At 40.2% G+C, this 24865-nt stretch overlaps 1 protein-coding gene and 1 pseudogene across 8 annotated transcripts; both read right to left on the reverse strand.

Annotated features, from left to right (window-relative positions):
- Positions 1-1089: 1089 nt before the first annotated feature.
- On the reverse strand, positions 1090-24706 carry LOC138807138 (intraflagellar transport protein 25 homolog). 8 transcript variants are annotated; one of them, XM_069992718.1, is made up of 8 exons: positions 24688-24702; positions 23480-23549; positions 14767-14827; positions 13783-13893; positions 7590-7696; positions 5357-5425; positions 3593-3636; positions 1090-1300 (listed from the first exon to the last, which is right to left on the reverse strand). In XM_069992718.1, exons 4-8 carry the CDS (start codon positions 13878-13880, stop codon positions 1187-1189), a joined length of 432 nt encoding a protein of 143 aa, XP_069848819.1. In that variant the 5' UTR covers positions 13881-13893; positions 14767-14827; positions 23480-23549; positions 24688-24702; the 3' UTR covers positions 1090-1186. The 8 variants fall into 8 exon arrangements, with proteins under 8 accessions (XP_069848819.1, XP_069848818.1, XP_069848817.1 ...); XM_069992717.1 differs by lacking the exon at positions 24688-24702 and adding an exon at positions 24476-24583; XM_069992716.1 differs by lacking the exon at positions 24688-24702 and adding an exon at positions 24463-24583.
- Positions 14843-19560, reverse strand: LOC138807137 (thioredoxin domain-containing protein 9 pseudogene; annotated as a pseudogene).
- Positions 24707-24865: the final 159 nt, after the last annotated feature.

The following is a 24865-nucleotide window of genomic DNA, read 5'->3' on the forward strand; positions in this document are numbered from 1 at the left end:
TTTTTGCTTATGTGGTGCTGGGGAATCGAACCCAGGGCCTCATGCATGCAAGGCAAGCGCTCTACCACTGAGCCACCTTCCTAGTTCTCCCTCCCCCCCCCCCCCCCCGGCTTACTTCTTGATGCCATGGCATTAGTCTCTGGAGCTGTATTCCATCCTGTCCCAAATGTTCTTTCATTCCTGTAGTTGGCCAGATAAGGAATGTGGTGACCTTGATTGGAGCTGTAAAAACATTCTTGAATTCTCTCACTTGGGGAATGGTGGTGGTGGTGGTATGGGAACAGATAGGAAAGAAAAAAAGTTGTCTTTTAAAACCTCTGTAATGCCGGGTGCTGGTGGCTCACATCTGTAATCCTAGCTACTCAGGAGGCTGAGATTTGAGGATCACAGTTCAAATCCAGCCCAGGCAGGAAAGTCTGTGAAACTCTTATCTCCAATTAACCAGCGGAAAATCGGAAGTGGCGCTGTGGCTCAAGGTGATAGAGTGCTTGCCTTGAGCTGAAGAGCTGAGGAACTGTGCCCCACAACAACAAATATAAATAAATAAATAAATTCTCTGTAACTGAAAGCATCTTAGGCTGAAACTACAGTTGTGAACACATGTAGGTGTTTGTTCCTGTTGTAAGATAAGACATATGAAAACAGATACATGCAGGGGAGACAGATGAAAAGACACATGGGGAGGATATCGTGTGACTGGACTGGAGATATGGCAGTGTCAGCCTGAAGTGGCTGAAGTGCTGGGAGCTAAGAAACAAGGCTTGGGACAGATTTTCCCTCAGAGTCCTTAATAGCAACCAACTCTTGGACCAACACTTTCCATATTGAATTCCCAGCCTCCAGAACTATGCAAAGACACATTTCTTGTTTAAGTCACTAAGTCTGTGTTACTTTATTACAAAATGCACTGAGATACTGTGGGGACATAATGCATTATCAGTTAAAATTTTCATGTATTGTCCCAGCCTTGATTACTGTGTATATTGAAGCCAGAATTTTCACATATTCCATGGTGCCCAGCACTGCTGACATGAAATCACAATGTCTTACCCAAAATGTTGAAGTAAATATAAATAAAAGCTAAAAAAGTTTGACACAAATCCTTTTAATAACGTATTTTGGTGAAAATTTCATGTTGAAGTAAATATATTGTTAAGAATCATGTAAGAACATTTCATTATAGTTACTAAGAAAGCGTTGATACTGCTATTCCCTCTGCAGAAATGCTATGCACAGATGCAAAATGATCGAAGGCTGATAAAATAATGAATCTCAAGTAAGTGGCATAGCCATCGCGGGCCTGTAGGGAAAAAAGAAATCAAGAGGTTTTCAGTGTTTATAGTTAACTGTTAACAAGCAGCTAGTAGAAGAAAGGTTAGATGAAGACTATTATTCTAACTATATATCAATGTATAAGATAAAATATTATCAGAAGCTGAGCCAGCCACATAGAACAGTTGCTCTGGTCTCTAGCCATAGGATAATCAGTCTTGGTCTTATGAAAAAGAGCAGGAGGCATACAAATCACAACTGTACATTTCCGATCTTTTTTGTTTTTGTTTTTTGTTTTTTTGGTGGGTTCTGGGGCTTGAACTCAGGGCCTGGGCACTGCTCTTGAGCTTCTTTTGCACAAGGCTAGTGCTTTACCACTTGAGGTGCAGCTCTATTTCCAGATTTTTCGGTGTAGCTTTATTGGAGATAAGAGTCTCACAGACTTTTCTGCCTAGACTGGCTTTGAACCATGATCCTTAGACCTCAGTCTTCTGAATGGCTAGGATTAGAGGCATGAGGCTTCTGATCAATTTATTTTTTTAAGCCTACTTAAAGAATTTCTCAAAAAGGGAGAGGAGGATAGGAAAGTGAAAGAGGGGGTGAGTTGTTCCATATACATTGCATGCATGTGTGGAAATGTCATAATGGACTAATATATGGTAATTTAATATAACTAATATATGGTAATTAAAAAAAGCAGGCAATTCTAAATTTTTTCTCACAGTAAGAGATTTTCCTTAGTTAATTGTGCTTTAATCCACTCCCTGTACATGGTATACTTTTATATAATTTCTCTGATAAGCAATCTGGCAATATATGTAGAAAGCTATATAAAGTCTTATATCCTTGTGTTTTGCTGTAAACCCATTCTCTCTCTCTCTCTCTCTCTCTCTCTCTATATATATATATATATATATTTATTTATTTATTTATTTATTTATTTATTTATTGCTTGGTCTTGAGGCTTGAATTCAGCACCACTGGTGGTGGTTAATTGGAGATAGAAGTCTCACAGACTTTCATGCCAGGGGCTGGCTTCAAACTGCAATCCTCAGATCTCAGCCTCCCAAGTAGCTAGGATTATAGGCATGAGCCACTGTTGCCTAGCCCTTCTATGATATTTAACCTTTTAAAATAATCAAAAGGAAAAAGATCATGGCAGCAAGAATATGAAAAAATATCTTTAATTACTTACATTGACAGGAAAGCAAAGGAAATTATTTTAAATGTTATCCTTAACTATACTTAAGAAGTTTATAATACAGTATTAAATGTAAAAAGACAACACAAAATTGTCTATACATTCTATCTATGTGATGTATGTGGTCGACAATTAAAAGGAAATGAGTTATGACCAAGTGGTAAAATTATCTGTGGTTTCCATCTGCTGCTGATTCTCCCATACGACTTATAGAAATATTAACCTCACCACAATTTTCAGTGAGTCCTGGAACAAAATCCAAAGATTTACTAATCACAAGCCACTAAGATGGAAAAAAGCAGAAAGGTAAAATTCAGCAGAATTAATTATTTTTCCTGAGCACCACTGGTGTCATAGTTATTGAGTGAATTTAGTGGGAGAAAGGGAATTCACAGAATTCAAAAACTTGTATAGAATCCTTCAAAACACTGATTTCATAGCAATCCCTAGAAAGACTTGGAGAAGTAAACTTAATGGATAGGTACATCAATTCTCATTTAAGGAGACCTTAGTTAAACGCTGCCACCTTAAAAAAAATACATATTCAATCAGTTTCCTTTTCTGTGTTTGTGTAAAACCAGGGCATGACAAACTGTTAGGGACAGAGGAACTCCTGATGAAGCAGCAGCTTCCTCATCAAAGACCATTCATTCCACTTGACATGCAAAGCCCAATGGAATGTAGTGGAAAAACGCTGGTTCTCTTTCCACTCCATCTCTCTTTGGCTTATTTGTTGCTGATCCCATGCTCTAGTTCCCCTTATCTGAATCTCCCTTGTCCTTTCATGCTTAAATTAACACCCAGTTTTGACATCTCAACCATTTTTTGATTCCTAGCCTGAAAGGCCTACTGAATAAAAGAAAGCAAAGCAAGGCAAACAAGTACTTCCAAACAAGTGAATAAACAAAATAAAATAGAAAACAAATAAATGAATTCAGTTTTACCCTTGGAGGCACTCCCTCTATATTAGCTCAGAACGTTAAGGACAATAACCTATCTAATGGTTGATTAGGTACAGAACCTACAATACTATTTGTTTATTCTGGAAGATAAGTTTAAAATCTAAATGCCTTGTGCTTGCCAAAGAAAATATTCAGCTCTACGAAGAAAATTACTTACCACAATTTCTTCATTCTGAAGCTGTCCCTCTGTGTGCACTAAATCTAAAACACAATTTAATAGGGATAAATTGAGTTCAAGTCTCAGTACCAGCATGCAAAAACAGCTGTCTATTTTTATTTATTTGTTTGTTTGCTTGTTTTTTGATCATGGGGCTTGAACTCTGGGCCTGAGAGCTGTCCCTCAGCTCTTCAGCTCAAGGCTAGTGCTCTACCATTTGAGCCAGTGTCACTTTCAGCTTTTTCTGTTTATGGGGTGCTGAGGAATCCAACCCAGGGCCTCATGCATGGGAGGCAAACACTCTATCACCGAGCCATCTTCCTAGCCCAATAGTAGTCTATTTTAATTTTGGAACTGCTTTCTCTTACTCCTACTCTCATCACTCCTCCTCCTGGTCGTCTTCCTTTTCTTCTTTAAGACTGAGTTTTTCGACATAGTATAGAATGATCTGAAACTTACTATGTGGCTCAGGCTAGGCTTGAATTTCAATTCTCCAATCTTCCTCCCAGAGCTGAGGTTGGAGGTGTGTACCAGCACACCTAGCCATATATATTATTTTTAAATTGAATGTATTAAGTCAGTTGTCCTGTAAAACAGTACATGCTATTGTCATCTTACCTCTTCATAGTTCATTTAATTAGATCCTCTATCCTCTGTATTTCCTATACATTGGAAATTAGAGGCAAGGTTTGATTATATTCATCAGCTATCTGGTTGTCTTATTCTTTATGAATAATAAATTATTTGAAAATGTGTTTATGAGCCAAGCTTGCTGACTGGTAGACATCAAAAAAGTGACTAAGTGTGAACTAGCTTTATCAGTATCCACAGAGGACCACAGTTTCTCTAAAGGTAAATCCTTTAGTCGCCCACTTTGGCTTATACTCTTGGTGGTTGTCATTAATTGCAAAGCTCAGGAAGAAGCCTGGAACTCCCACTGTTCAACGTGGAAGCCTACGCTTAATGTTCTATGTCCCTTCATTCTTTCTACTATGCCTGATTTCCTGAGTCCTGAGTCTCAACACTCACTGTTCCTAGTCAGTGAGTTGGTGGAGGAAGTCTGTAGGTGAGAGTTCACCTAGCTTTGTAGGATGTAAGAAAGTACCTAGAATCCAACCACTAAGGATAGAGATGGTCAAGTAATCATTCATGTTTTCTGGCTCATTGTATCTGTTGCCTTCAAATTCTAGACATTTCTGGAAAACATCTTGTTGATATTTCCCCTGACGATTAGGTTACAGCGTAATCCATTTAGCTATAGAAGTTGCTTCTTTCCCTCTATCAAAATATATATGAATCTCACATTTGCTTTAGTTTCCTCTTGTTTAATTAGTTTAATTAATTAATGAGGCTTATGCCTCATTTTTATTCTTTTACTACTATCTTCATGATTTGGGAAAGAAAGGAAATAGAAAGACAAAATTTTTATGTTTAACTAGAGGCTAACAATTCTGTGGATGTTATTTAAATAATACCATTAACTAGGAAGGAGGAAAGAAGAAACAAAAGCCTTAAATGTAGTTATCAATTTAATTTTCCTGATAAGGATTTTAAAATTCAGAAAAATGAAGTAACATGTTAATTATTCTATCAGCAGTGAGTGAAGAAATCTGTAAGCCAACTTGGGTTTTCAAGGCCTTCACAGTGTCACGAGAATCATTACTCACCCTTAATTCGCCAAGACAAAACTAGATAAGTAACATAGGCAGAGGACAACTCACCGCTTGACTATGCTCAGAACAAGGCTCTGACACAAGCACATACCTTTCTGGATCCACAGCTCAAAACCAGTTGGCTCTTTAGATGTGGTCTTTTCAATCCTCAGGGTCTGCACTGACATGGTCAATAAGCAAAATAAACAAAGTGTTAATTAGCTGATTCTCTATTGCCTTCCCTAGGTTTCTGCCCTCTGCCTGAGCCTGCCACTCATTATGGATCTACACAGAGGGCTAGTATAGGGAATTCATGTCCAGGAAGTACCTACTATGTTTCTACACAAATCCCTGAGATAAAATGCAGTTGCCTAATAACAATCTTACAAATGTTTGGGATCATAAAACACGAAGCTAGGGGTTGGGAAGGTGGCTCAGTGGTAGAGCGCTTGCCTTGCATGCCTGAGGCCCTGGGGTCGATTCCTCATCACCACATAAGCAAAAAGAAAAAAGCTGGAAGTGGTGCTGTGGCTCAAGTGGTAGAGTGCTAGCCTTGAGCTGAAGAGCTGAGGGACAGCGCCCAGGCCCAGAGTTCAGGCCCCCACGACTGGACCCCCCCCCCCAAATAAAATAAAACAAAACAGGAAGCTAGCAGTGGCTTTTTGTTTTGTTCGGTGCGTGCGTGCGTGCGTGCGTGCGTGCATGTGTGTGTATGCATGGTACTAGGGTTTGAACTCAGGGCATTATATTTGTTAGGCACAATTGAGTCAGGCCCCAACCTTTTAAGTCATTTTTTGTATATACACTTGTTTTTGCCTGAGACCTACATCAGACTGCAATTCTCCTATGCTTCAGCATAGCTGGGATTATAGACACATTCCACCACACTCATATAATTTACTTAGATGGGTCTAACTTTTTGCCCAGTTGGCCTGAACTACAATCCTCCTGATCTCCACCTTCCAAGTAGCTGAGATTATAGGAATGTACCACCATGCCTGGCCCAGTAGTGTGATTTTTAACTTAGTTATCCAGAAAGTTTTACATACTGGTAATTATAATGCTATTGGTGGTCTTGGTCATAAATCTTTATGGAGAACCTGCTATGAGTCAGGTATAGTTATTCATTCACTTTTAACCATATTTATTCTACTGCTGAGGACACAGGCTTACAGAAGCCAGGAAGGGTGTCCAAAGAGGCAAGGAAAGGAAGTATCAGACTGGAATTCACACTGACTCCAGAGTGTCTGTGATTAATGACAGGACACCAGCCTCCAATCATCTCCTTTTACACTAGTTTCTTCTCCACTGTTTCCTCCCAGGCCCATTTCTTCAATCTTTTCCTCCTCTTCTCTGCCATCTTTGCGCCCAAGGAGCAGATTCTTGGTGAGCATATGTCCTGGGCTTACTACTCACCGGCCAGTGGGAAACCCCAGGAGGAAGCTGGAGGCAGTGATAAGTGAGCAGAGGCTATTTTACGCCACCCTTCTCTGTTTCTATGCCATGTCTTTCCTATTGGTCACTCCTTCACCACCACAGCTCCAGCAGAGCAGCCTTTTTGTACTGGCTCCAAAAACACTATTTCCTTTCCTTTTCTCAGGGCAATGATGGTTTATGGCTGTAGCAAACCTCATTATCCCTTTTGTAAGAGCCATCAATAAAGCCTGTTACCATCTGCAATATACTGTTACCTACCATTAATGTTTTTTCATACAGTATCCTAAAATAAGCAGAGGAGTGAGGCATGGTTGTGCATGCCTGTTATCTCAGCATTCAGGAAGACAGACAAGAGGATGACAAGTTCAAGGCCAGACTGAGTTGCCTAGCAAGCCCCTCTCAAAGAAAAGCATACAAACAAACAAACACAGACAGGATTGGAATGATGTTCCAATGGGAGATTCTACTCTTAATCTCTAGAAAAATGTCATAAGACGAAGAATCAAAGTTATCCGATGTGATTAATCACTGTTATCAGATTTTCAGCAATAATTTGAGAGAGAACGCCAGGCCAAATGAATCTAGAGTAAAGATGTCAGGAACCTTGTGTTCTGGTAAGTCAGTTTCTTATGCTCATAATGGGATATTTTGCTAAACACTTCCATGTAATAAATTGCATGGAAATTATTATGTGTCTTGGAAGGGTTTCAACTTTGAGTTTCAGAGAGGCTAATTGTGCTGGAGGCAGTTAACCCATAAGCCCCACCCTCCCATTCCAGCAGTAAAACTGGATTCCAAGCTATAAAGAAAACCTAATGTTGTGCCAAAAGTTTACATATGTGTCCTCTGCCTATGAGTTCATTACAGAATAGTAAAAAAAAAAAAAAATCAATGTATGGTTTGCTTACCTAAGTAACTTTGAATTATAAGCCTTTCAATCTTTACATGTTTGTGAAAACAAATAATGAATTCCTGGGGAAACATTCCTGTGGTGGTCCAAAATGTTTCTGGATTCCTATCATTAATTATAATAAAAAAGAAAAAGGAACAATCAAGTATAAAAGTTTAGTCACAAAATTCAAATGAGTATTAGAAAGCAATTATTAGTATTTGCAATCCCTTTTTGTCAATTCTGCTATTTCTTTCCAACTTTAATATTATTAGTACTATTTTTTTAAACTACTACCAGATAGTCTCTTCTAAAACACAGGAACTGAATCGATGTCACTCATCTCTAAAAGCCTTCAATGGCCCCTTACTGCCTATAAACCCACACTCCTCAGTAAGGCCCTGAGGGCTGTACTCTGGTTTCATCATTAAAGTATACTGATTCCCATCACTGTAGTCACAGGGGACCACTCAAAATTCTGCGAACACATCATGCAGTCTTACACTTCTCTACCTTAGGTAATGACATTCTCCTGAACCTTATAAAAGTTTACTCACTGTTTGGTCCTATCTCTCTACCAGGAATCAGAACCACTTCCTCTCTCCTTTGCACTAGTCTCACACTCAGTATTCAACCATACACTGATCCCTGGTTTTTGTTTTTTTTTTTAACCAGTCCTGGGGCTTGAACTCAGGGCCTGGGCACTGTCCCTGAGCTGCTTTTGCTCAAGGCTACCACTCTACCATTTGAGCCATAGTGCCACTTCTGTTTTTTTCTGTTTATGTGATACTGAGGAATCAACCCCAGGGCTTCATGCATGCTAGGCAAGCAATCTACCAACAAGCCACATTCCCAGCGATTCCTGGGTTCTTATGGTTGCTTGCAGGATGCTGAGCACTCAAGAGACCTTTCTTATCTTTCTGTTCCTATTAACTATTATAGTAGTGACCTATACTATATAATGTTTTCTGGAAAAAATAAAACATGCAGTCAATTGTATGTCAAATATATATAGTATGTATATATATATATATATATATTTGTGTGTACACATAGATATATGAGACATATAGTATATTTACTATACAATAGAGTATGTGTGCAGTACAAACACACATATACACATAATCTATATGGTATACAATAGAGTTGTTTTCATATTCCCTTTTCTTTTTCGCTACTTCTGGGACTCAAACACTGGGCTTGGACACTGTGTCTGAGCTCCTTTTTGCTCAAGGTTAGCACTCTACCACTTGAGCCATGGAGATACTTCTGGCTTTTTCTGTTATTAACTGGACTTTCCTTCCCCTACTGGCTTCGAACTGTGATTCTCAGTTCTCTTCCTCCTGAGTAGTTAGGATTACAGGTGCGAGTCACCAGCATCCAGCATTGTCTTTTCTTTTCCTTCCTTATGATGGAAATTGAACTTGCATATACTAACAAGGACTCTGCTACTGAATTGTACCCCTAGATCCTCAGCCTATTTTTCCTTAATTTTATTTTGAGACACGTCTTGCTAAACTTCCCAGGCTGCCTTGAATTTGTAATCCTCCAGCTTTAGCCTTTCAAGTAGTTGGGGATTACAGGCATACACTACCATGCCATACTCTTACTTTTTCTCTTGACTCTTTTTTTTTTTTCCTAGAGTAGAATCTCTTTTCCTCTTTTTCACTGGTATGTTAAATATAGAGGTCAAGAGTAAAAAAATATCATTTTGTAAGCTCTTATTTCTGAGGAAATTAAAGTTTGCAACAGGGCTTTAAAATCTCACTGTTCATTGGGAGTAATTTTTTTGTTGTTGTTGGTCATGGGGCCTGAACTCTGGGCCTGGACACTGTCCCTCAGCTCTTCTGCTCAGGGCTAGCACCCTACCACTTGAGCCACAGCACCACTTCTGGCTTTTTCTGCTTATGTGATGCTGAGGAATCAAACCCAGGGCCTCATGCATGCAAGGCAAGCACTCTATCACTAAGCCACCTTCCCAGCCCCATTGGGAGTAAATTTATAGCATGGCTTTCTCCAAATAACCTGATAGTTACTTAGATTTAGATAAAACAAATTGTGAGCAGAAATAATTTTCAATATCTTCTATATAAAGTCTATAATATTTTCATCCATATTTACATGGATTAAAGTCTTCAGTATATTTCATTTAATTTTCAGGAAAGTAACTACCTTTATTCTATATGGTTTTCTGTACAATGAGTTTTTGTCTAAACTAAAAAATGTTATGTCCTTATTCATTAAATAAAACCTTTATTAAATAAAATAATGGACCAATAAAACCTCAAATATTATCTACTACATATGACAAACTCCAATGATCTATAAACATATTTCCTTGAGTGGTAAACCACCGAAAGGAAACAAATTTATTGATCTTGCCTTAGAAAATGATTTACCTCCAACTAGACAGGGTTTTTTTTGGAAAGATTCTTTTCCTAATGAACAACTTAAGGCACATCTCTATAGTATATATGCATCCTCATATCTGCTCCCACAGTACCAAGTCAGAGAGGGATAGATAACTATTACTTGACTTATAGGAAAAAGAAACAAAAAAGAATAAAGAGATACAAGCAAAAGTAGATATTCTTTTAATTCAAACCTCAAGTAGGATTAGTATAGCAGAGGATAAAGAACTCTGAATTAGGATTAGAAGACATGAGCATTGGTTGTATCATTTGCTTATCTGTGTGATTTACAGCAAGTCATTTTACCTTTGGTTATCCTTTTTTTATATACAAGAGTTTGAACTTAGGGCCTCCTCATGCTTGTTTGGCTTGCTTGCTCAGCTTGCACTCTACCAATTGAGTTATGCCTCCAGCCTAGTTTTATTCTGGTTATTTTAGAGATTGAGTCTCTGGGCTTTTCTATCCACATTAGCTTTGAACCTCAATCCTCAGATCTCAGCCTACAGAGAGGATTGCAGGCATGCGCTACTGATGCCCCCAGCTCCATTTCTTTTTTTATTTGTTTTGTCAGTCATGGGACTTGAACTCTGGGCCTGGGCTCTGTCCCTAAGCTCTTCAGCTAGCACTCTAGCCACAGTGCCACTTCCAGTTTTCTGAGTGGTTTACTGGAGACAAGAGTTTCACAGACTTTCCTGCCCAGGCTGTGCTTTGAACCATGATCCTCAGAGCCTGAGGATCCAGATCCCCAGATCCTCAGCCTCCTGAGTAGCTAGGATTACAAGCATGAGCAACCTGGACACCCAGCTTTGGTTTTTTTATTTTGTTTTGTTTGTTTTTTTGAGACAAGTTTTCACTATATAGTCCAGGCTGGCCTAGAACTTGTTGTATGTCACAGGCTGTCCTTGAAGTCCCAATCTTCCTGCCTTTGCCACTCCAAGTGCCAGGAGTACAGATATGTGCCACTATACCTAGCTCCTCATCTTAAAAATACATTTTGGTATTTATTTGTTCTTTTGGTGTTTGTTTCCCAAATGACATGGTAGTTATGAACTTATAGGGCCCCATGAAAATATATAGTAATATATGCATACTCATGTATATATATATATATATATATATATATATTTGTGTCTTTGTATAAATATACACTGATATCTTCAGTATTAGCCAGGGTTAACTAATATTTGATGTCTTAATTTATTAAACCAATTAACAAACAGTTTAAGACTTTGTGTAGTCAAAGAATAAGACATACTTTTGATTCCTAGGAATTCTCAATGAGAGAAGAGACAAATAAAAATAAACAACTCGGGCTAGGAAGGTGGTTCAGTGGTAGAGTGCTTACCTTGCATGCCTGAGGCCCTGGGTTCGATTCCTCAGCACCACATAAGCAAAAAGGAAAAAGCCAGAAGTGGCACTGTGGCTCAAGTGGTAGAGCGCTAGCCTCGAGCTGAAGAGCTGAGGGACAGCGCCCAGGCCCAGAGTTCAAGGCCCCACAACTGGACCCAAAAATAAAAAAAATAAACAACTCCATAATAAAAAAGTAAATAAAACAATGGGGATTTATACTAAATACTGTTGGGACCTAGAAAAGAGATAAACTAATCCCACCTCAAGCGGAAGGGGCAGATGTTAGAAAAGAGATAGCGTCTAACCTTGAAAGAAAAAATCAAGTTGTTAGAATTTGGTCCTGGTTCACAGGCTTTACAGCAGAACCTAAGAATCACAAAAATCTTACCTTACAACTGACTCTGCTTTCAATAATTAAATAGTATTTAACATATTTAGACCTCTCTAACCACAAGTTGCAAGATGAACTTGTAAGTTCTTTTTTTTTTTTTTTGTCGGTCATGGGGCTTGAACTCCGGGCCTGGGCGCTGTCCCTCAGCTCTTCAGCTCAAGGCGAGCGCTCTACCACTTGAGCTACAGCGCCACTTCCGAACTTGTAAGTTCTTTTAGCTCTAAAATTATGTGACTATATGATTCCAACTCTGGTCATTTACATGAATACTAAGAAAGAAAAAGATAGGCCAGTTCTGTTACCTACCTTTTCTTGGAATTGAAAGTCTGAGAATAATATTTATCTCTACATAGAATGAGCTTGAGGGTGGTGAAGAATAGAAATTGTAAGGAGATAAGCCAAGAAGTAAACAATGCAGGAGGATATTGGAAACTGAAACATTAAGTTTAGCAAAGAAGTTGCTTAGACCAGCAATGAAATATATCCTTATTTCCAAGAATAATCTGGAATAAAACTAAGCCATAGGTTAAAATTTACACTTCCATAAAATGAAGCTGTTGTTTGGGTTTCTGATTCATTAAACTACTATTAAAAAAAAAAAAAAAGATTGGGCTGGGAAGGTGGCTCAGTGGTAGAGTGCTTGCCTTGCATGCCTGAGGCCCTCGGTTTGATTCCTCAGCACCGCATAAGCAAAAAGAAAAAAAAAAATTAAAAAAAAAACCCCACTATTGTGAGGCCAGGTGTAGTGGCAAAGGCCTGTAATCATAGCTACTCTGCAGTCAGAAAATGGAGAATCATTTGAGGTCAGCCTGGGCATAAATAAATAAATAATAAGGAAGCCCTGAGGCAGCACAAGCTTTTAAATCCCAACTATGTAGTAGGCAAAGATAGATGATTCTGGTCTGAGTTTGGCCAGACAAAATACTTGAGACCCTACACTATCTATAGAATATTAATAGCAAAAAGGTCTAGAACAGAAAAAAACAATACTGGAAAGCCAGGCATGGTGGCCATGCTTCTAATCTTAGCACATGCTTCTAATCTTAGCACTTGAGAGATTGAGGAAGCAGAATTCTGAGTTCAAGAACTAGCCTTGGCTACGCTATGAGGGTTGGGAAAGGAGCTCAACAGTATACTGCTTGCCTATCCCATGTAAGGACATAGGTTCCATTATTCAAAACATCTAGAACCAAAAACAATAACAACAAAAAAATCCCCCCAAAACCCAAGAAACAAACAAAAAAAAGTAGAGGGAGAGTGAACAAATACAGTCATAGTATTCAGTATATACTATGTGGAAAATGAACTATGCAACTTTGGGGCAGGAACTGGAGGGGAAAGCTAAGGGAAAGTGAAGGAAGGGGTGACATTGTCCAAAAGGAATTTACTCATTACCTGACTTATGAAATGGTAACCCCTCTGTACAACATCTTAAAAACAATAATAAAATTATATTTAGGAGCAAAAAAAATTTGTATTGGCTGGCAAGATGTAGCTCAGTAGAAGAACAGTTGTCTATCATATGCACAGTCTTGGATTGGAATCCCAGCACTGTAGAAGCAATAGTAAGTAACAAAAACAATGAAAACTTTAAACCTAATTGTTAAAGAGATCAGTTAAGAAGTTACAGAAAAGCCGGGCACTGGTGGCTCATGCCTATAATCCTAGCTACTCAGGAGGCTGAGATCTGAGGATTGCGGTCCAAAGCCAGCCTGGGCTGGAAAGTCCATGAGACTTTAATCTCCAATAAATCATCAGAAAAACCAGAAGTGGCGCTATGGCTCAAGTGGTAGATCACAAGCCTTGAGCTGAAGAGCTGAGGGACAGTGCCCAAGCCAAGTTCAAGCCCCACAACCAACAACAGAAGTTGTTACAGAGAAAAGGATCTAAAACTTAAATATTCACAACTGAATTCATTTTGGAAAGGATATCAAAAGCATATAATATCAGGTCATCAAGTTCATCAAATACTAAACTAAGCTTAACACTATCAGTGGAAAAACCACACAGTCCCAGGAGTTCCCTGACTTGAAGTATGACAATGTAGTAACTCTTACCCATCAATTATGTTTTCAGGTGGGTGTTTGTCATCGCTGGATGTAGCTAAAATCACTTCAGACCCTTCAGAGTTCAAGCAGAGATCAACTTTTCTCATTTTTGTGTTTAGCCTGCAAATAAAAAGTAACAAAACATTAATAAACAAAAAGCCAACTCTGGATTTCTCTAAACTTTAAAAGGAAAGCCTGTTGCCTAGTAACAGGTTTAACAACTAAGCTATTCAACAACTAGGAGAGACTTTTTTTTTTTTTTTTAAGAAAAATAAACTTCTGACTTCTCCCAGGGATAATCTGTGAAATGTAACTATTTCCCCTTCTCTGCTACACAAAATAATTATTTGGACACCTGAAATAACACCATTTTTCAACTTTTAAAATTAAAGGATATTATAATCAAGTTGAAATAGTTAACAAAAATTAGTGGGTCAAATTTTTAAAATTGTTTATAGTTACTTCTTTTTGTTCGGTCATGTGAACTCAGGACCTGCGTGCTGTCCCTGAGCTTTTTTTCTTTGAACTATGGCTCAAAGTTCATAGCTCTCCTTCTGGTTTTCTTGTGGTTAGTAAGAGTCCCACTGACTTTCCTGCCCGGGCTGGCTTTGAACTGTGATCCTCAGATCTCCGCCCCTTGAGTAGCTAGGATTATAGATGTGATCCTCTGGCACCTGGCTTTATAGTTACATTTTTTAAAAATTAAAAGTAATCTGTATTTTGTTACTGCTTATCCAATTAAATTATCAAACAATATAATTTCCTCTTTTTAAAAAACCTCATTTTTTTTTTTTAGAATATTGCCTAGGCTGGTCTCAATTACTGGGCTCAAGTGATTTTCCTTTCTAGTAGCTGGGACTACAGTTGTGCACTACCATACCTGACTATCATTCATTATCTTCCAGTAGAAATTTGAAACTAGAGACAATTTTTACTAGTTTTTAACTTAGTTTTAAAACTCTAAGTATTCAATTACTTAGGCCAGTGACTTACCTTTCTGTTGTATATGTCTATAAAAATGATTCTGAAAAAATATTGAGTTTGACTATAGGGCCTAGAGGGTAAAACAGAGAAGCAAATTTAGTTCCTATCTATACTCACTTACTTGATCTGATGGTGAAGATACAAAGTAATCAGGAAACTTTATTAAAAAACAGAGTGCTGGGCTGGGAATGTGGCTTAGTGACAGTGCTTGCCTAGCAGGCATGAAGCCCTGGGTTCAATTTCTTAGTACCATATACACAGAAAAAACCGGAAATGGTGCTGTGGCTCAAGTGCCAGCCTTGAGCCAGAGAAGCTCAGGGACAATGTTCTACCCTGAGTTCAAGCCCCCAGAACTGGCAAAAAAAAAAAAAAAAGTACTTAGAAAGAGGAAGGCCTCCTATGGCACAGGATACCCTTCATAACTTGATCCCAGTTTAATGAAACAATGTCAAATATAAACAAAAAAAGTAGAGAATATTACAGATGTTCAACAATTATGTCTCCACTGTCTAGACTTAATAATGTTAACAGTCTGATATTTTTAACTTCAGACATTTTATTTAAGAGAGAAATAAGGAGCTCTACATTGATCTTATACATTTCTGGCTCAGAGGCAAGTTTCTTGAAGATGATGAATGTTCTGAGTAGTCATTTTTATTTTTACCCCATAGGTATCTATGAGCAATATGTACTATTGTACTTAGGCTGGACATGGTGGTACAAAAGGAGAGGGAGGCAAGAAGATCATAAATTTGAGGCTAGCCTGTGCAACTTAGGGAGACCCTGTCTCAAATAAATAACTGCAAAAAACCCCAAACCCACAGGTGCTTGCTTAGCATGTATGAAACCCTGAATTCAATGTCCAATAGAAAGTTGGGGGGAGGAGATTCAGGTAGTTTCACAGTGTATACATCCTTTTGTTATTTTTTTTTCATGCACTACTGTTTTCAAGACAGTTTATTTATTCTATATATACTTATTTATACATTTTATATAAATGTTATTTATTTATATATTTATTCATTTATTCACTTTAACTGCTGTATAACATTTCTCCATTTCCCTAGTAAAGGATATTTAGGTTCGTTCCCAATTCTTTGCTATCATAAACAGGTTTATAATGACATCTTCAAGCACATGTGCACACAGGTCTTTATTTTCCAGTGTATTGAAATTAATAGGATTTATTAAAACACATTTACATGTAAACAGAAATAAACAGAAAATTTGTAACTTAGCTCTAGTCATTATCAGTTTGAATCATATTTCTTTTCTCAGATAGCTTTCTTTTCCACCTTTGTGAATTTTGTCCCAAATTTCTTTTTCTTTTTTTTTTTTTTTTTTTGCCAATCCTGGGCATGAACTCAGGACCTGGGCACTGTCCCTGAGGTTCTTTTGCTTAAGACTAGAACTCAACCATTTGAGCCATAGCACCACTTCTGGCTTTTTCTGTTGATGTGGCATTGAGGAATTGAATCAGGACTTAATACACGCTAGGCAAGCACTCTACCACTCAGCCACATTCCCAGCCCTCAGTTTTTAGCTCTGAAATGGTGGCTCCATTAAATTTCCACTGTAATTAAGAATATCAGAACAGCTGAGCCTCCGTTCTAAAGTTTCTGTGGTGAAATCATCATCTGTATTTCTAGGTCAGTAAATCCAAAAACATAATCTTGTGTTTTCCCCTCTTTTACCAGTGCTAGTGTGAGAATGAGTTTAGTATGTAGTCTCTCACAAAGAAAAGGTGCTTTTTCGACATTCAGCTTCAAAACTTTGGTCTCAAGATGTTTCTTAGTATCACCAAATGTCTGTCTAGGATTTTGTACCTGAATGTAGGGTACTATACTTTATAGAAATGGCAAACTACTTTTTACTCTCTTTGACTTATTGAAAAAAAGTCTTTCTCACTAGGCATTTCTCTGCATTCACCATGTCCTTTAGAAAGCCATTCCTGTTTCTGCTGCTGAACTTTCCTTAATGCCTCAAGTCTCTTTTCTTTGTTGTGCTCCAATTCATCTTCATCCACCAGGTGCAGTTTCTTAATTTCAGAACCCAAATGATCTTCTACCAGCTTGGTCGTCTGAAGCAACTGGTTTTTCAGGGCTTTTGAAAACATGTGGACAGATGCATCACCCTCCATTCTTCTAAATTGTAACGTTCAGCCTTCATGTTGAACCCTCGATGGTGTCCAGGGAGTAAGACAAACAGGTCTTTATAATAAAAGAATCTCAGACTGGAAGTGTGTGGTTCAAGTACTAGAGCTAATGAACTGAGTCAATCGCCAGTACCACCAAAAAGAAAAAAGTATCTTTGCATATTAGAAGCAAAACTGCAGAAAGTTGGACTATATATCTTTGTCATTAATTAATATGGTCTCTAAATTATAACAAATTAATTACTAGTCACAATGTATGAGACTTTCTGCTTCCTCATATCTTCACTAATTTGGTATGAATGAGTAGCAGCTAGTAAAGAGCAATGAGGAACTGCAAAGGGAACTTAAAATGAGGATAAGATCACAAGGTATCAGAAAAAAATATTGTAATTAAATTTCCTGTTTCACACGTAACCTCAGCCCTGTAAACTGGACCTAAGAACTTTCTCACAGGCAATTTCAAGTAGCCCTCAAACCCCAAAGGCTAATGTTATTTTCACCCTAGAGACGACCCATTCTCAACCTGTTGAAAGTGTATTTGTAACAGGTTTTTGTTTTTTTGGTTTTTTTGTCAGTCATGGGGCTTGAACTCTGGGCCTGGACACTGACCCTGAGTTCTTCAGCTCAAGGCTAGTGCTCTACCACTTGAGCCACAACACCACTTCTGATTTTGTGGTGGTTTATTGGAGATGGGTTTCACAGCATTTCTGCCCAGGCTGGCTTTGAACTACGAACCTCAGATCTCAACCTCCAGAGTAGGTAGGATTACAGGCATGAGCCACCAGCACCCGCTATAACAGGTTCTTAAACTGGTTTTGCTGTTATCAAGTAACTAAAAGCAGGAGAAAAGCCTAACATCTCTGCTTTTATGTTTGTCATTGTCCTAAACCATTCTCTCCATAGTCATTTTATAAATCACTCTGGGATCCAGGAAAGACAGAACTGACCCATAATATCTTTATGACTAAGACTAAAACTACAGCATAGTCTTGCAGGATAAGTCACTCCCAAATGAAACAATTACCTATAATAATCAGGCTGCACCCTAGAATGGGAGAAATCATCTCATAGTAACCAGATTCTGCCCTTAAGTGATGACAATGATAACATTTCTCCAGAACCTGGGAGAACTAGAACCAGGTACACCTGTATCCCAGACTCTTAAACTATGCATACCTGTGCCTTGCCTCTAATTATTCATCTTATGTATATACCCTGAAAATAGCCAGAGATTAACTAAAGTGCCATCTTCCCATGGCATGTCTATGCTGTTTGATATCCTTTTTTCACCTTACTTCTTTACTAGTAAATTTTCCTGTCACTTTCAATCCTTTTGTATCTTACTTGACTTCTTCATGCCACCCACAAGGATTAAGGTTAAATGATCTGACTTTCTGGTAACTATCTTGTTGATGTGAAGCTGAATTACCATTTTATGTTTACAGACCATTTGGGCTTCTATTGTTTCTTTTTCATTTTTCTCTTTCCTTTCCTTCTTTCTCCTATTGTTATTTTTCCTCTCTCCCTCTGTCTCTCCCTTCCTTCCTTTGGCTTGAACTGAGAGCCTGAGATTTTTTGTTCAAGGCTATCACTCTACCACTTGAGCAACAGCTCCACTTCCAGTTTTTTGGTGGTTAACTGAAGAGTCTCACAGATTTTCTTACCCAGGCTGATATTGAACTGAAATCCTCAGATCTCACATTCCTGAGTAACTAGGTGTGAACCACTGGCACTTTGCTATTTGCTTTTTCTTACCCTTTGTGTATTCTTTTTTTTTTTTAATTGAATTGCCTTTTTATTATTACTTTTGGGCTTGTTATTGTTCTGCCAGTACTACTGATGCTTGAACTCAGTGTCTCTTGCTTTCAATGAGCTTTTTATGCTCATGGATGGTGCTTTATCACTTGAGCCATACCCCCACTTCAGGCTTTTTGCTGGTTATTTGGACATAGGAGTCTCACAGATTTGTCTGCCTGGTCTGGCTCTGAACCACAGTTCTTAGACCTCAATCTCCTGAGGAGCTAGGGTTATAGGCAAACAAACGGCATCTGATTCCTTTCCTTTTTGATTTGTAGGAACTTTAGAAATAAAATATTCTAAACACAAATCATTTGCTATTCGTATTGAAACTATTTATCCCAGTTTGTGGCTTTTTTAACTTTATGGGTTATAAACAGGGTGGCCTTAAACTTGTAATTCTCCTAGCTCAGCCTTCTAATTCTGGCATTATAGATGAGTACAATCATGCTAGGTTTATGGGTTGGTTTTTGTTTTTGTGCAGGAGTTTTCTACCTTTCTTCTGTTATTGAATTATAACATACAAACAGAAAAGGATACAAAAAAGCTCGATAAATTTTCACAAAAAAATTTTTTTTCTTTGGGTCTGGTCATGGGGCCTGAATGCTGGGCCTGGGTGCTGTCCCTCAGCTCTTCAGCTCAAGGATAGCGCTCTACCACTGTGCCACTTCTGGCTTTTTTTCTTTTTGCATATGTGGTGATAAGGAATCGAACCCAGGGCCTCATGCATGCAAGGCAAGCACTCTACCACTGAGCCACCTTCCCAGCCCCTGCTAAACCTTTATCACATCTATTGTGGTAAGAGCTGGTCCCCAGCAGCAGCTTTGGAATCAGAGAGGGAGAGGGAGGGGGGTGGGAGAGGGAGAGGGAGAGGGGGAGGGGGAGGGGGAGGGGGGAGGAGGAAGAGGGGGAGGGGGAGGGGGAGGAATCCTAGCTACTCAGGAGGCTGAGCGTTCAAGATCCTGGTGAGTGAAGGCGGCCCAGGCAGGGAAGTCCATGAGTCTCTTATCTTCAATAAACTACTCAGAAAAAGGTGGAAGTGGTATGGTGGTTCAAGTGGTAGAGCACTAGCTTCGAGCACAAAGAGACTCAGAGACAGTGCCCAGGCCCCAAGTGCAAGCATAAGGACTGGCCAAAAAAAAAAAAAAAAAAAGACGTTTGTACCCAATTACATTGATAAAAGTGAACTAAGCAACTCAAGGGCAGTGATATAGGAGGGAGGAATGAGAAAGAGGGAACATTAAGCAAAAGGAAAGAAATGTACATTTCACCCGATTTTGGAAGAAACAGTCTTTTGTTAAAGTTTGTAGAGTTCATAAACTCTGTAGATTAAGATGATGATGATCATTGTGAAGATTAAAAGGTGTTTGTGACTTTAGCTAAGTATAACTATGCCACAGTATTATGAAACATATGTAGTCACTTAATCTCAATAAAGAAATATTTGGCGGGCAGAGGAAGAAGTACCCAACTGATTACACTTTTTAGTTATCTGAAACCAGAGAGAAACTATTTAAAACTACAACATGGCTAACATTAGCATAATTTCTAGTTAGGAACTGATTTGCCCCTCATCGTAGGCAGCAGATAAAGGATATGTTCTCCTCGGGGTAAAAATGATCTATTCTAGTTTCTTTACTTTTGCATGGATGTGTAGGTTTTTTAACTCAGGACCTCAAATTTGGTAGATAGGCACTCTACTGTTTGAGCTATATTTTCAGCTATTGTAATGCTTTTTTTTTTTTTTTTTTTTTTTGGTCAGTTGTGGGGCTTGAACTCTGGGCCTGGAGACTGTCCTCAGCTCTTCAGCTCGAGGCTAGTACTCTACCACTTGAGCCACAGCGCCACTTCGTTTTTTGGTGGTTAATTGGAGGAGATAAGAGTCTCATGGACTTTCCTGCCCAGGCTGGCTTTGAACTGCAATTCTCAGATCTCAGCCTCCGGAGTACCTAGAATTACAGGCCTGAGCCACGGGTGCCCAGCTCTACTGCACCTTTAAATACAATACTCAACTAAGTCATAGAAGTAGATCTATAGATGACCCAGGTATTGGAATTATCCAGGTGCAAACCTATACTAGCAGATTTATAAAGATAACTACCATAAATCTGTTAGAGAATTTACAGAAAAGGTGGACCAAATGGGTGACCAAAAAGAACTTTTATAGTAAAGAAAGGAAAACTTGAACACAACGGAAATCCTAGAACTAAAACATAAAGTACGTTACCTAAAACTTGAAAAAAAACCCACTAGGTTGGCTTAACACCAGATATAACACCTAGCATAAGGAAGGATCAGTGAACTTAAAAAATGGGTCAAGGGCTGGGAAGGTGGCTCCTCAGCACTGCATATGCAGAAAAAGCTGGAAGTGGTGCTGTGGTTCAAGTGGTAGAGCACTAGCCTTGAGCTAAAGAGCTGAGGGACAGTGCCCAGGCCCAGAGTTCGGGCCCCACCACTGACAAAAAAAAAAGGGTCAAGGGTTGGGGTGCATTTCAGTGGTAGAGTACTTGTGTAGTGCCTGAGAGGCCCTGGCTTGGATTCTTAACACCAGAAGTAGGGAGAAAAGGAAGCAGAGCATCAGATACTGTGAAATAATATAATACTAGTCTGAGATACAAATAACTGAAGTCCCAGGAGAAGATATGAGCAAGCTAAAAAGATGGTTTGCAATTAATAAGATATAAAGATAATTAAAGTCTATACTGACTAAAAAACTACCATACTTGGATTGGCTTAGATCAGCAGTTGTCTATTGCCTGCAAGTCAAATTTAAACTGCCACATGTTTTTGTATGATCATGAATAAAGTTTTATTGAAACCTGACCATGCTCATTTGTTCATTCATTGTCTAGGGCTGTTTTGGTGCTACCCCAATCAAAAACAAACAAACAAACAAACTGCTGACTTTAATATTCATCTAAACTTACTGGTTTGGTTACTGACAAAGTCAAAGTAAGACAACAACAGTGCAAATGTACCTTTACCAGCCCTTAAAAGTAAAGAATTTTATTTTAGATTATAGTAAGAGTTGGGCTGAGGGTATAGAGTGGTAAAGTTCATGCCTAGCAGCATTCATACATATGTGTGTGCACGCACATGCAGTTAAGGAGCAACATTCCCTCAAAAATTTTTTAACACTAAGACCCCTTTCAACTAAGGGTCAGGCACTATATTTGTAATTCAAAAATAAGTACAACCAGTGACTGAGAATTGGTTGTCTTTAAACTGAATAAAGGATGATGAACATTCATCTAATACAACACACGGTGTGCGAATACTGTGACCCACATCCAGAATACTGTGTTCTGGTATGTTTTAAGTAGGACACTGTCAGCTTAATAGTGTTCAGGAGAGTGCAAAATTTCATGATGGTAGCTGGAGATGTAGCTCAGTGGTTGAACACCTGCTCAGTATGCCTGAGGCCTCATGTTCAATGGGGGGTGGGGAGTTCATGTGGAAAAAAAAACAAGAGAAAAAGGTTTGAATGCTTTCAAGAAAAAATTTGGTAGGAGAGAGAAAAATGACTACTAACAACATCACTTGTGCTTATACGTGGAAAAAAGATCAGAATTTTCCTTTCCACAGCTCCAAGAGAATCAAATGGACTCAACAAATACAAATTTTAAACCATGAAAACATCAGAGAAGAGCTAGAAGCAAAGGAGAGTTTTAATCTTTTCCTCCCCTAAAAGTTCCAGCATCCAACAAAGAAAGCCAAAGAAAGAATTCCTGTCCTGGAGATTATTTTAGGCTGAGTCAAATTCTAAGAAAAGTAGATTAGGAACAGATAGACACTTCAGGGTATTATAAACCAGGTTAAAGCTAGGGGTGAGGGGAGCAAATGTACCTGTTATCCTAACTACCTGGGAGGCTGAGTCAGAAGGATCCTCATAGCCTGGGCAATATAACAAGACTAGTTTTTCAGAGAGAGAGAGGAAGAGAGAGGAAGAGGGAGGAAGAGAGAGGGGGAGAGAAGGAGAGAGGAGAGAAAGGGGGAGGGGAAGAAAATAAAAACCTAATGGGCCTTACATTCAATCAGACTGGGGCTAATTTGCTCCCAAGACTACATTTGGTAATATCTGTATAGTCTTAAATGTCACAACTGGAGGAGGTGCTAGATATACCACCATACAGAGATGTATTACCCACAAAAATTCAGGTACCAATATCAAGGCTTCAACTGGGGCTTTTAGCTCTTTTCCAAAAGCTCAAGGCTATGGCTCTACCACTTGAGCCACACCAACTTTTTGCTGGTTAATTGAAGATAAAAATCTCTTGGATCTGTATGCCCAGGCTGGCTTCAAATTCCATTTTTGCTATCTGGATTATCTCAAGACAGGTAGTTATTGTAAAGTAATATTCTACTCCTCACCGGGCAGAAGTGTGCAAGAATTAAATTAACACATTCTAGGGAAATGTGTGTCGAATTTATGTGTAGTATATGAGCAGCATAGTGGCACAGTGTACTCTTTAAATACATAGTTTTATTACTTTTTTTCAAACCAGAGTTTGAACTCAAGAGTCTGGTGTTCTTGCTCAGGGCTGGCATCACCTGAATCACATCTCTAGTCTAGTATTTTGCTGGTTAATTATAGATGGAGTCTCTTGGATTTTTCTGACTCAACTGGCCTCAAACCATGATCTTTCAGGTCTCAGCCTCTTGAGTTAGCTAGGTTTACAGACATGAAAAGCCCATTTTATCTCATTTTAAAATTATCTAAGATGTCTGAGAGAAGGAAACAAGTGCTTTAATACATAACACATTTCATACCTTTTACAGCCACCAGTTTTCTTTTAAATAAGGAAGAAAAGGGCAGAGGCTGGATTGTGTCTTCAGAGTTCTTTTGTTGCCATTAATGAGAAAGAGGCAAATGAATTCTCAGGAAATCCACAGAATACCTCAGCAGACAACAATTTCACTCCAAGGTCGAATCCCCATCTGTCCTAAGGCTCCTTGCTCTGAATAGATATTCCTGAGAACCTCAGTTTACCTAAAGTGATGTGCTCGGGGACGGCACCCTTCTAATGTATTTATTTTTTACCATTGCTGACTTGGACTTCGATGCTTTTTCTTAACTGGGGCCATTGGTTCTTCATCTCCAGTTCCCGTGCCTTTCTGGAAAGCTCCCTGGGTAAAGCCCTGGGTTGCCTTTCTTCTAACCCAGCTTCCCTCCCCCCCCTCCCCCTCCCCCCCCCCAATCCCGCCCTTGGCTCTGGAGATCCCAACTGCAAACACCACAGCCCCGATCGATCCTCCCTCGTCCACCGGGGACGGCGCGGTACATTAGAAAAGGCTGTCCTCGGCCTCTCCCGGCCGGGAGCTGCAGGCGGAGCGGCAGGGTGCCAGCTCGACCCCCCTCGCCCTCCTCTGAGGCCCAGCTCCCACGTCCCGCGCCCGCGAGGCCTCCTCGGCCTTCTAAAGGCCCCGCTTCGACCTCCGACGCGGTTTCTAACTCTCGGGGTCAGGACTACGCAGCAGACGCCGTGTAGCCGGGGCGGAGGGGGGGGGGGGGGGCGCGGGGAAGCACTATTTGAAGCTCAAAAAGCTGGTGGGGAGCCCCGGGGTCGGCGGAGCCGCGGAGGCCGCAGGCCCCGCCCTCTCGAGGCGGCCCGCACCCGGAGGCCCCGCGGCGAGGCCCGCGGCTCTCCCCCCACCCCCGCCCCCCCAGCCAGGCCGCGCGTCACCTCTCAGTCCCTCCCCTCACTCCCCCTTCCCACCGGCAACCCTCCACCCGCCCGCGCGTGCCGGCCTACCCCGCCCACGGACCCGCTCGCCTGGGCCTCCGGGTAGCTCCGGATCCACGCCGCCCCCCAGCCGCGCGGCGACCCCGCCCCCTTGCTCGGGTCCCCGAGGAGTTCCCGGGCGCGCGCACAGCGGTCCCCAGGTTCTCCAGCTACGCTCCCCTCCACCCCCGCCCCCCACCGCCCCGCCCCGCTCCGCCCAGCTGCGCGACCCCGCCCACGCCTTGGGGGACTCACAGGGCCCAGGATCCGCCCTCGCGCGGGCACGCACGCGCATTGCCTAGCCCTGCGGCCTCCCGTTCCGCTCCCTCCCTCAAGTCGGTAGCCCCGCCCTCTAGCCCCGCCCTCTCCCACCCAATCCCCGCCCACATCGGCGGCCACGCCCCTTATGCTGGACCCGCGCACGCGCGACTCT

Source organism: Dipodomys merriami, unplaced genomic scaffold, assembly GCF_024711535.1.
Source record: "Dipodomys merriami isolate MVZ:Mamm:240054 unplaced genomic scaffold, mDipMer1.0.p SCAF_412, whole genome shotgun sequence".
Lineage (NCBI taxonomy): Eukaryota > Metazoa > Chordata > Mammalia > Rodentia > Heteromyidae > Dipodomys > Dipodomys merriami.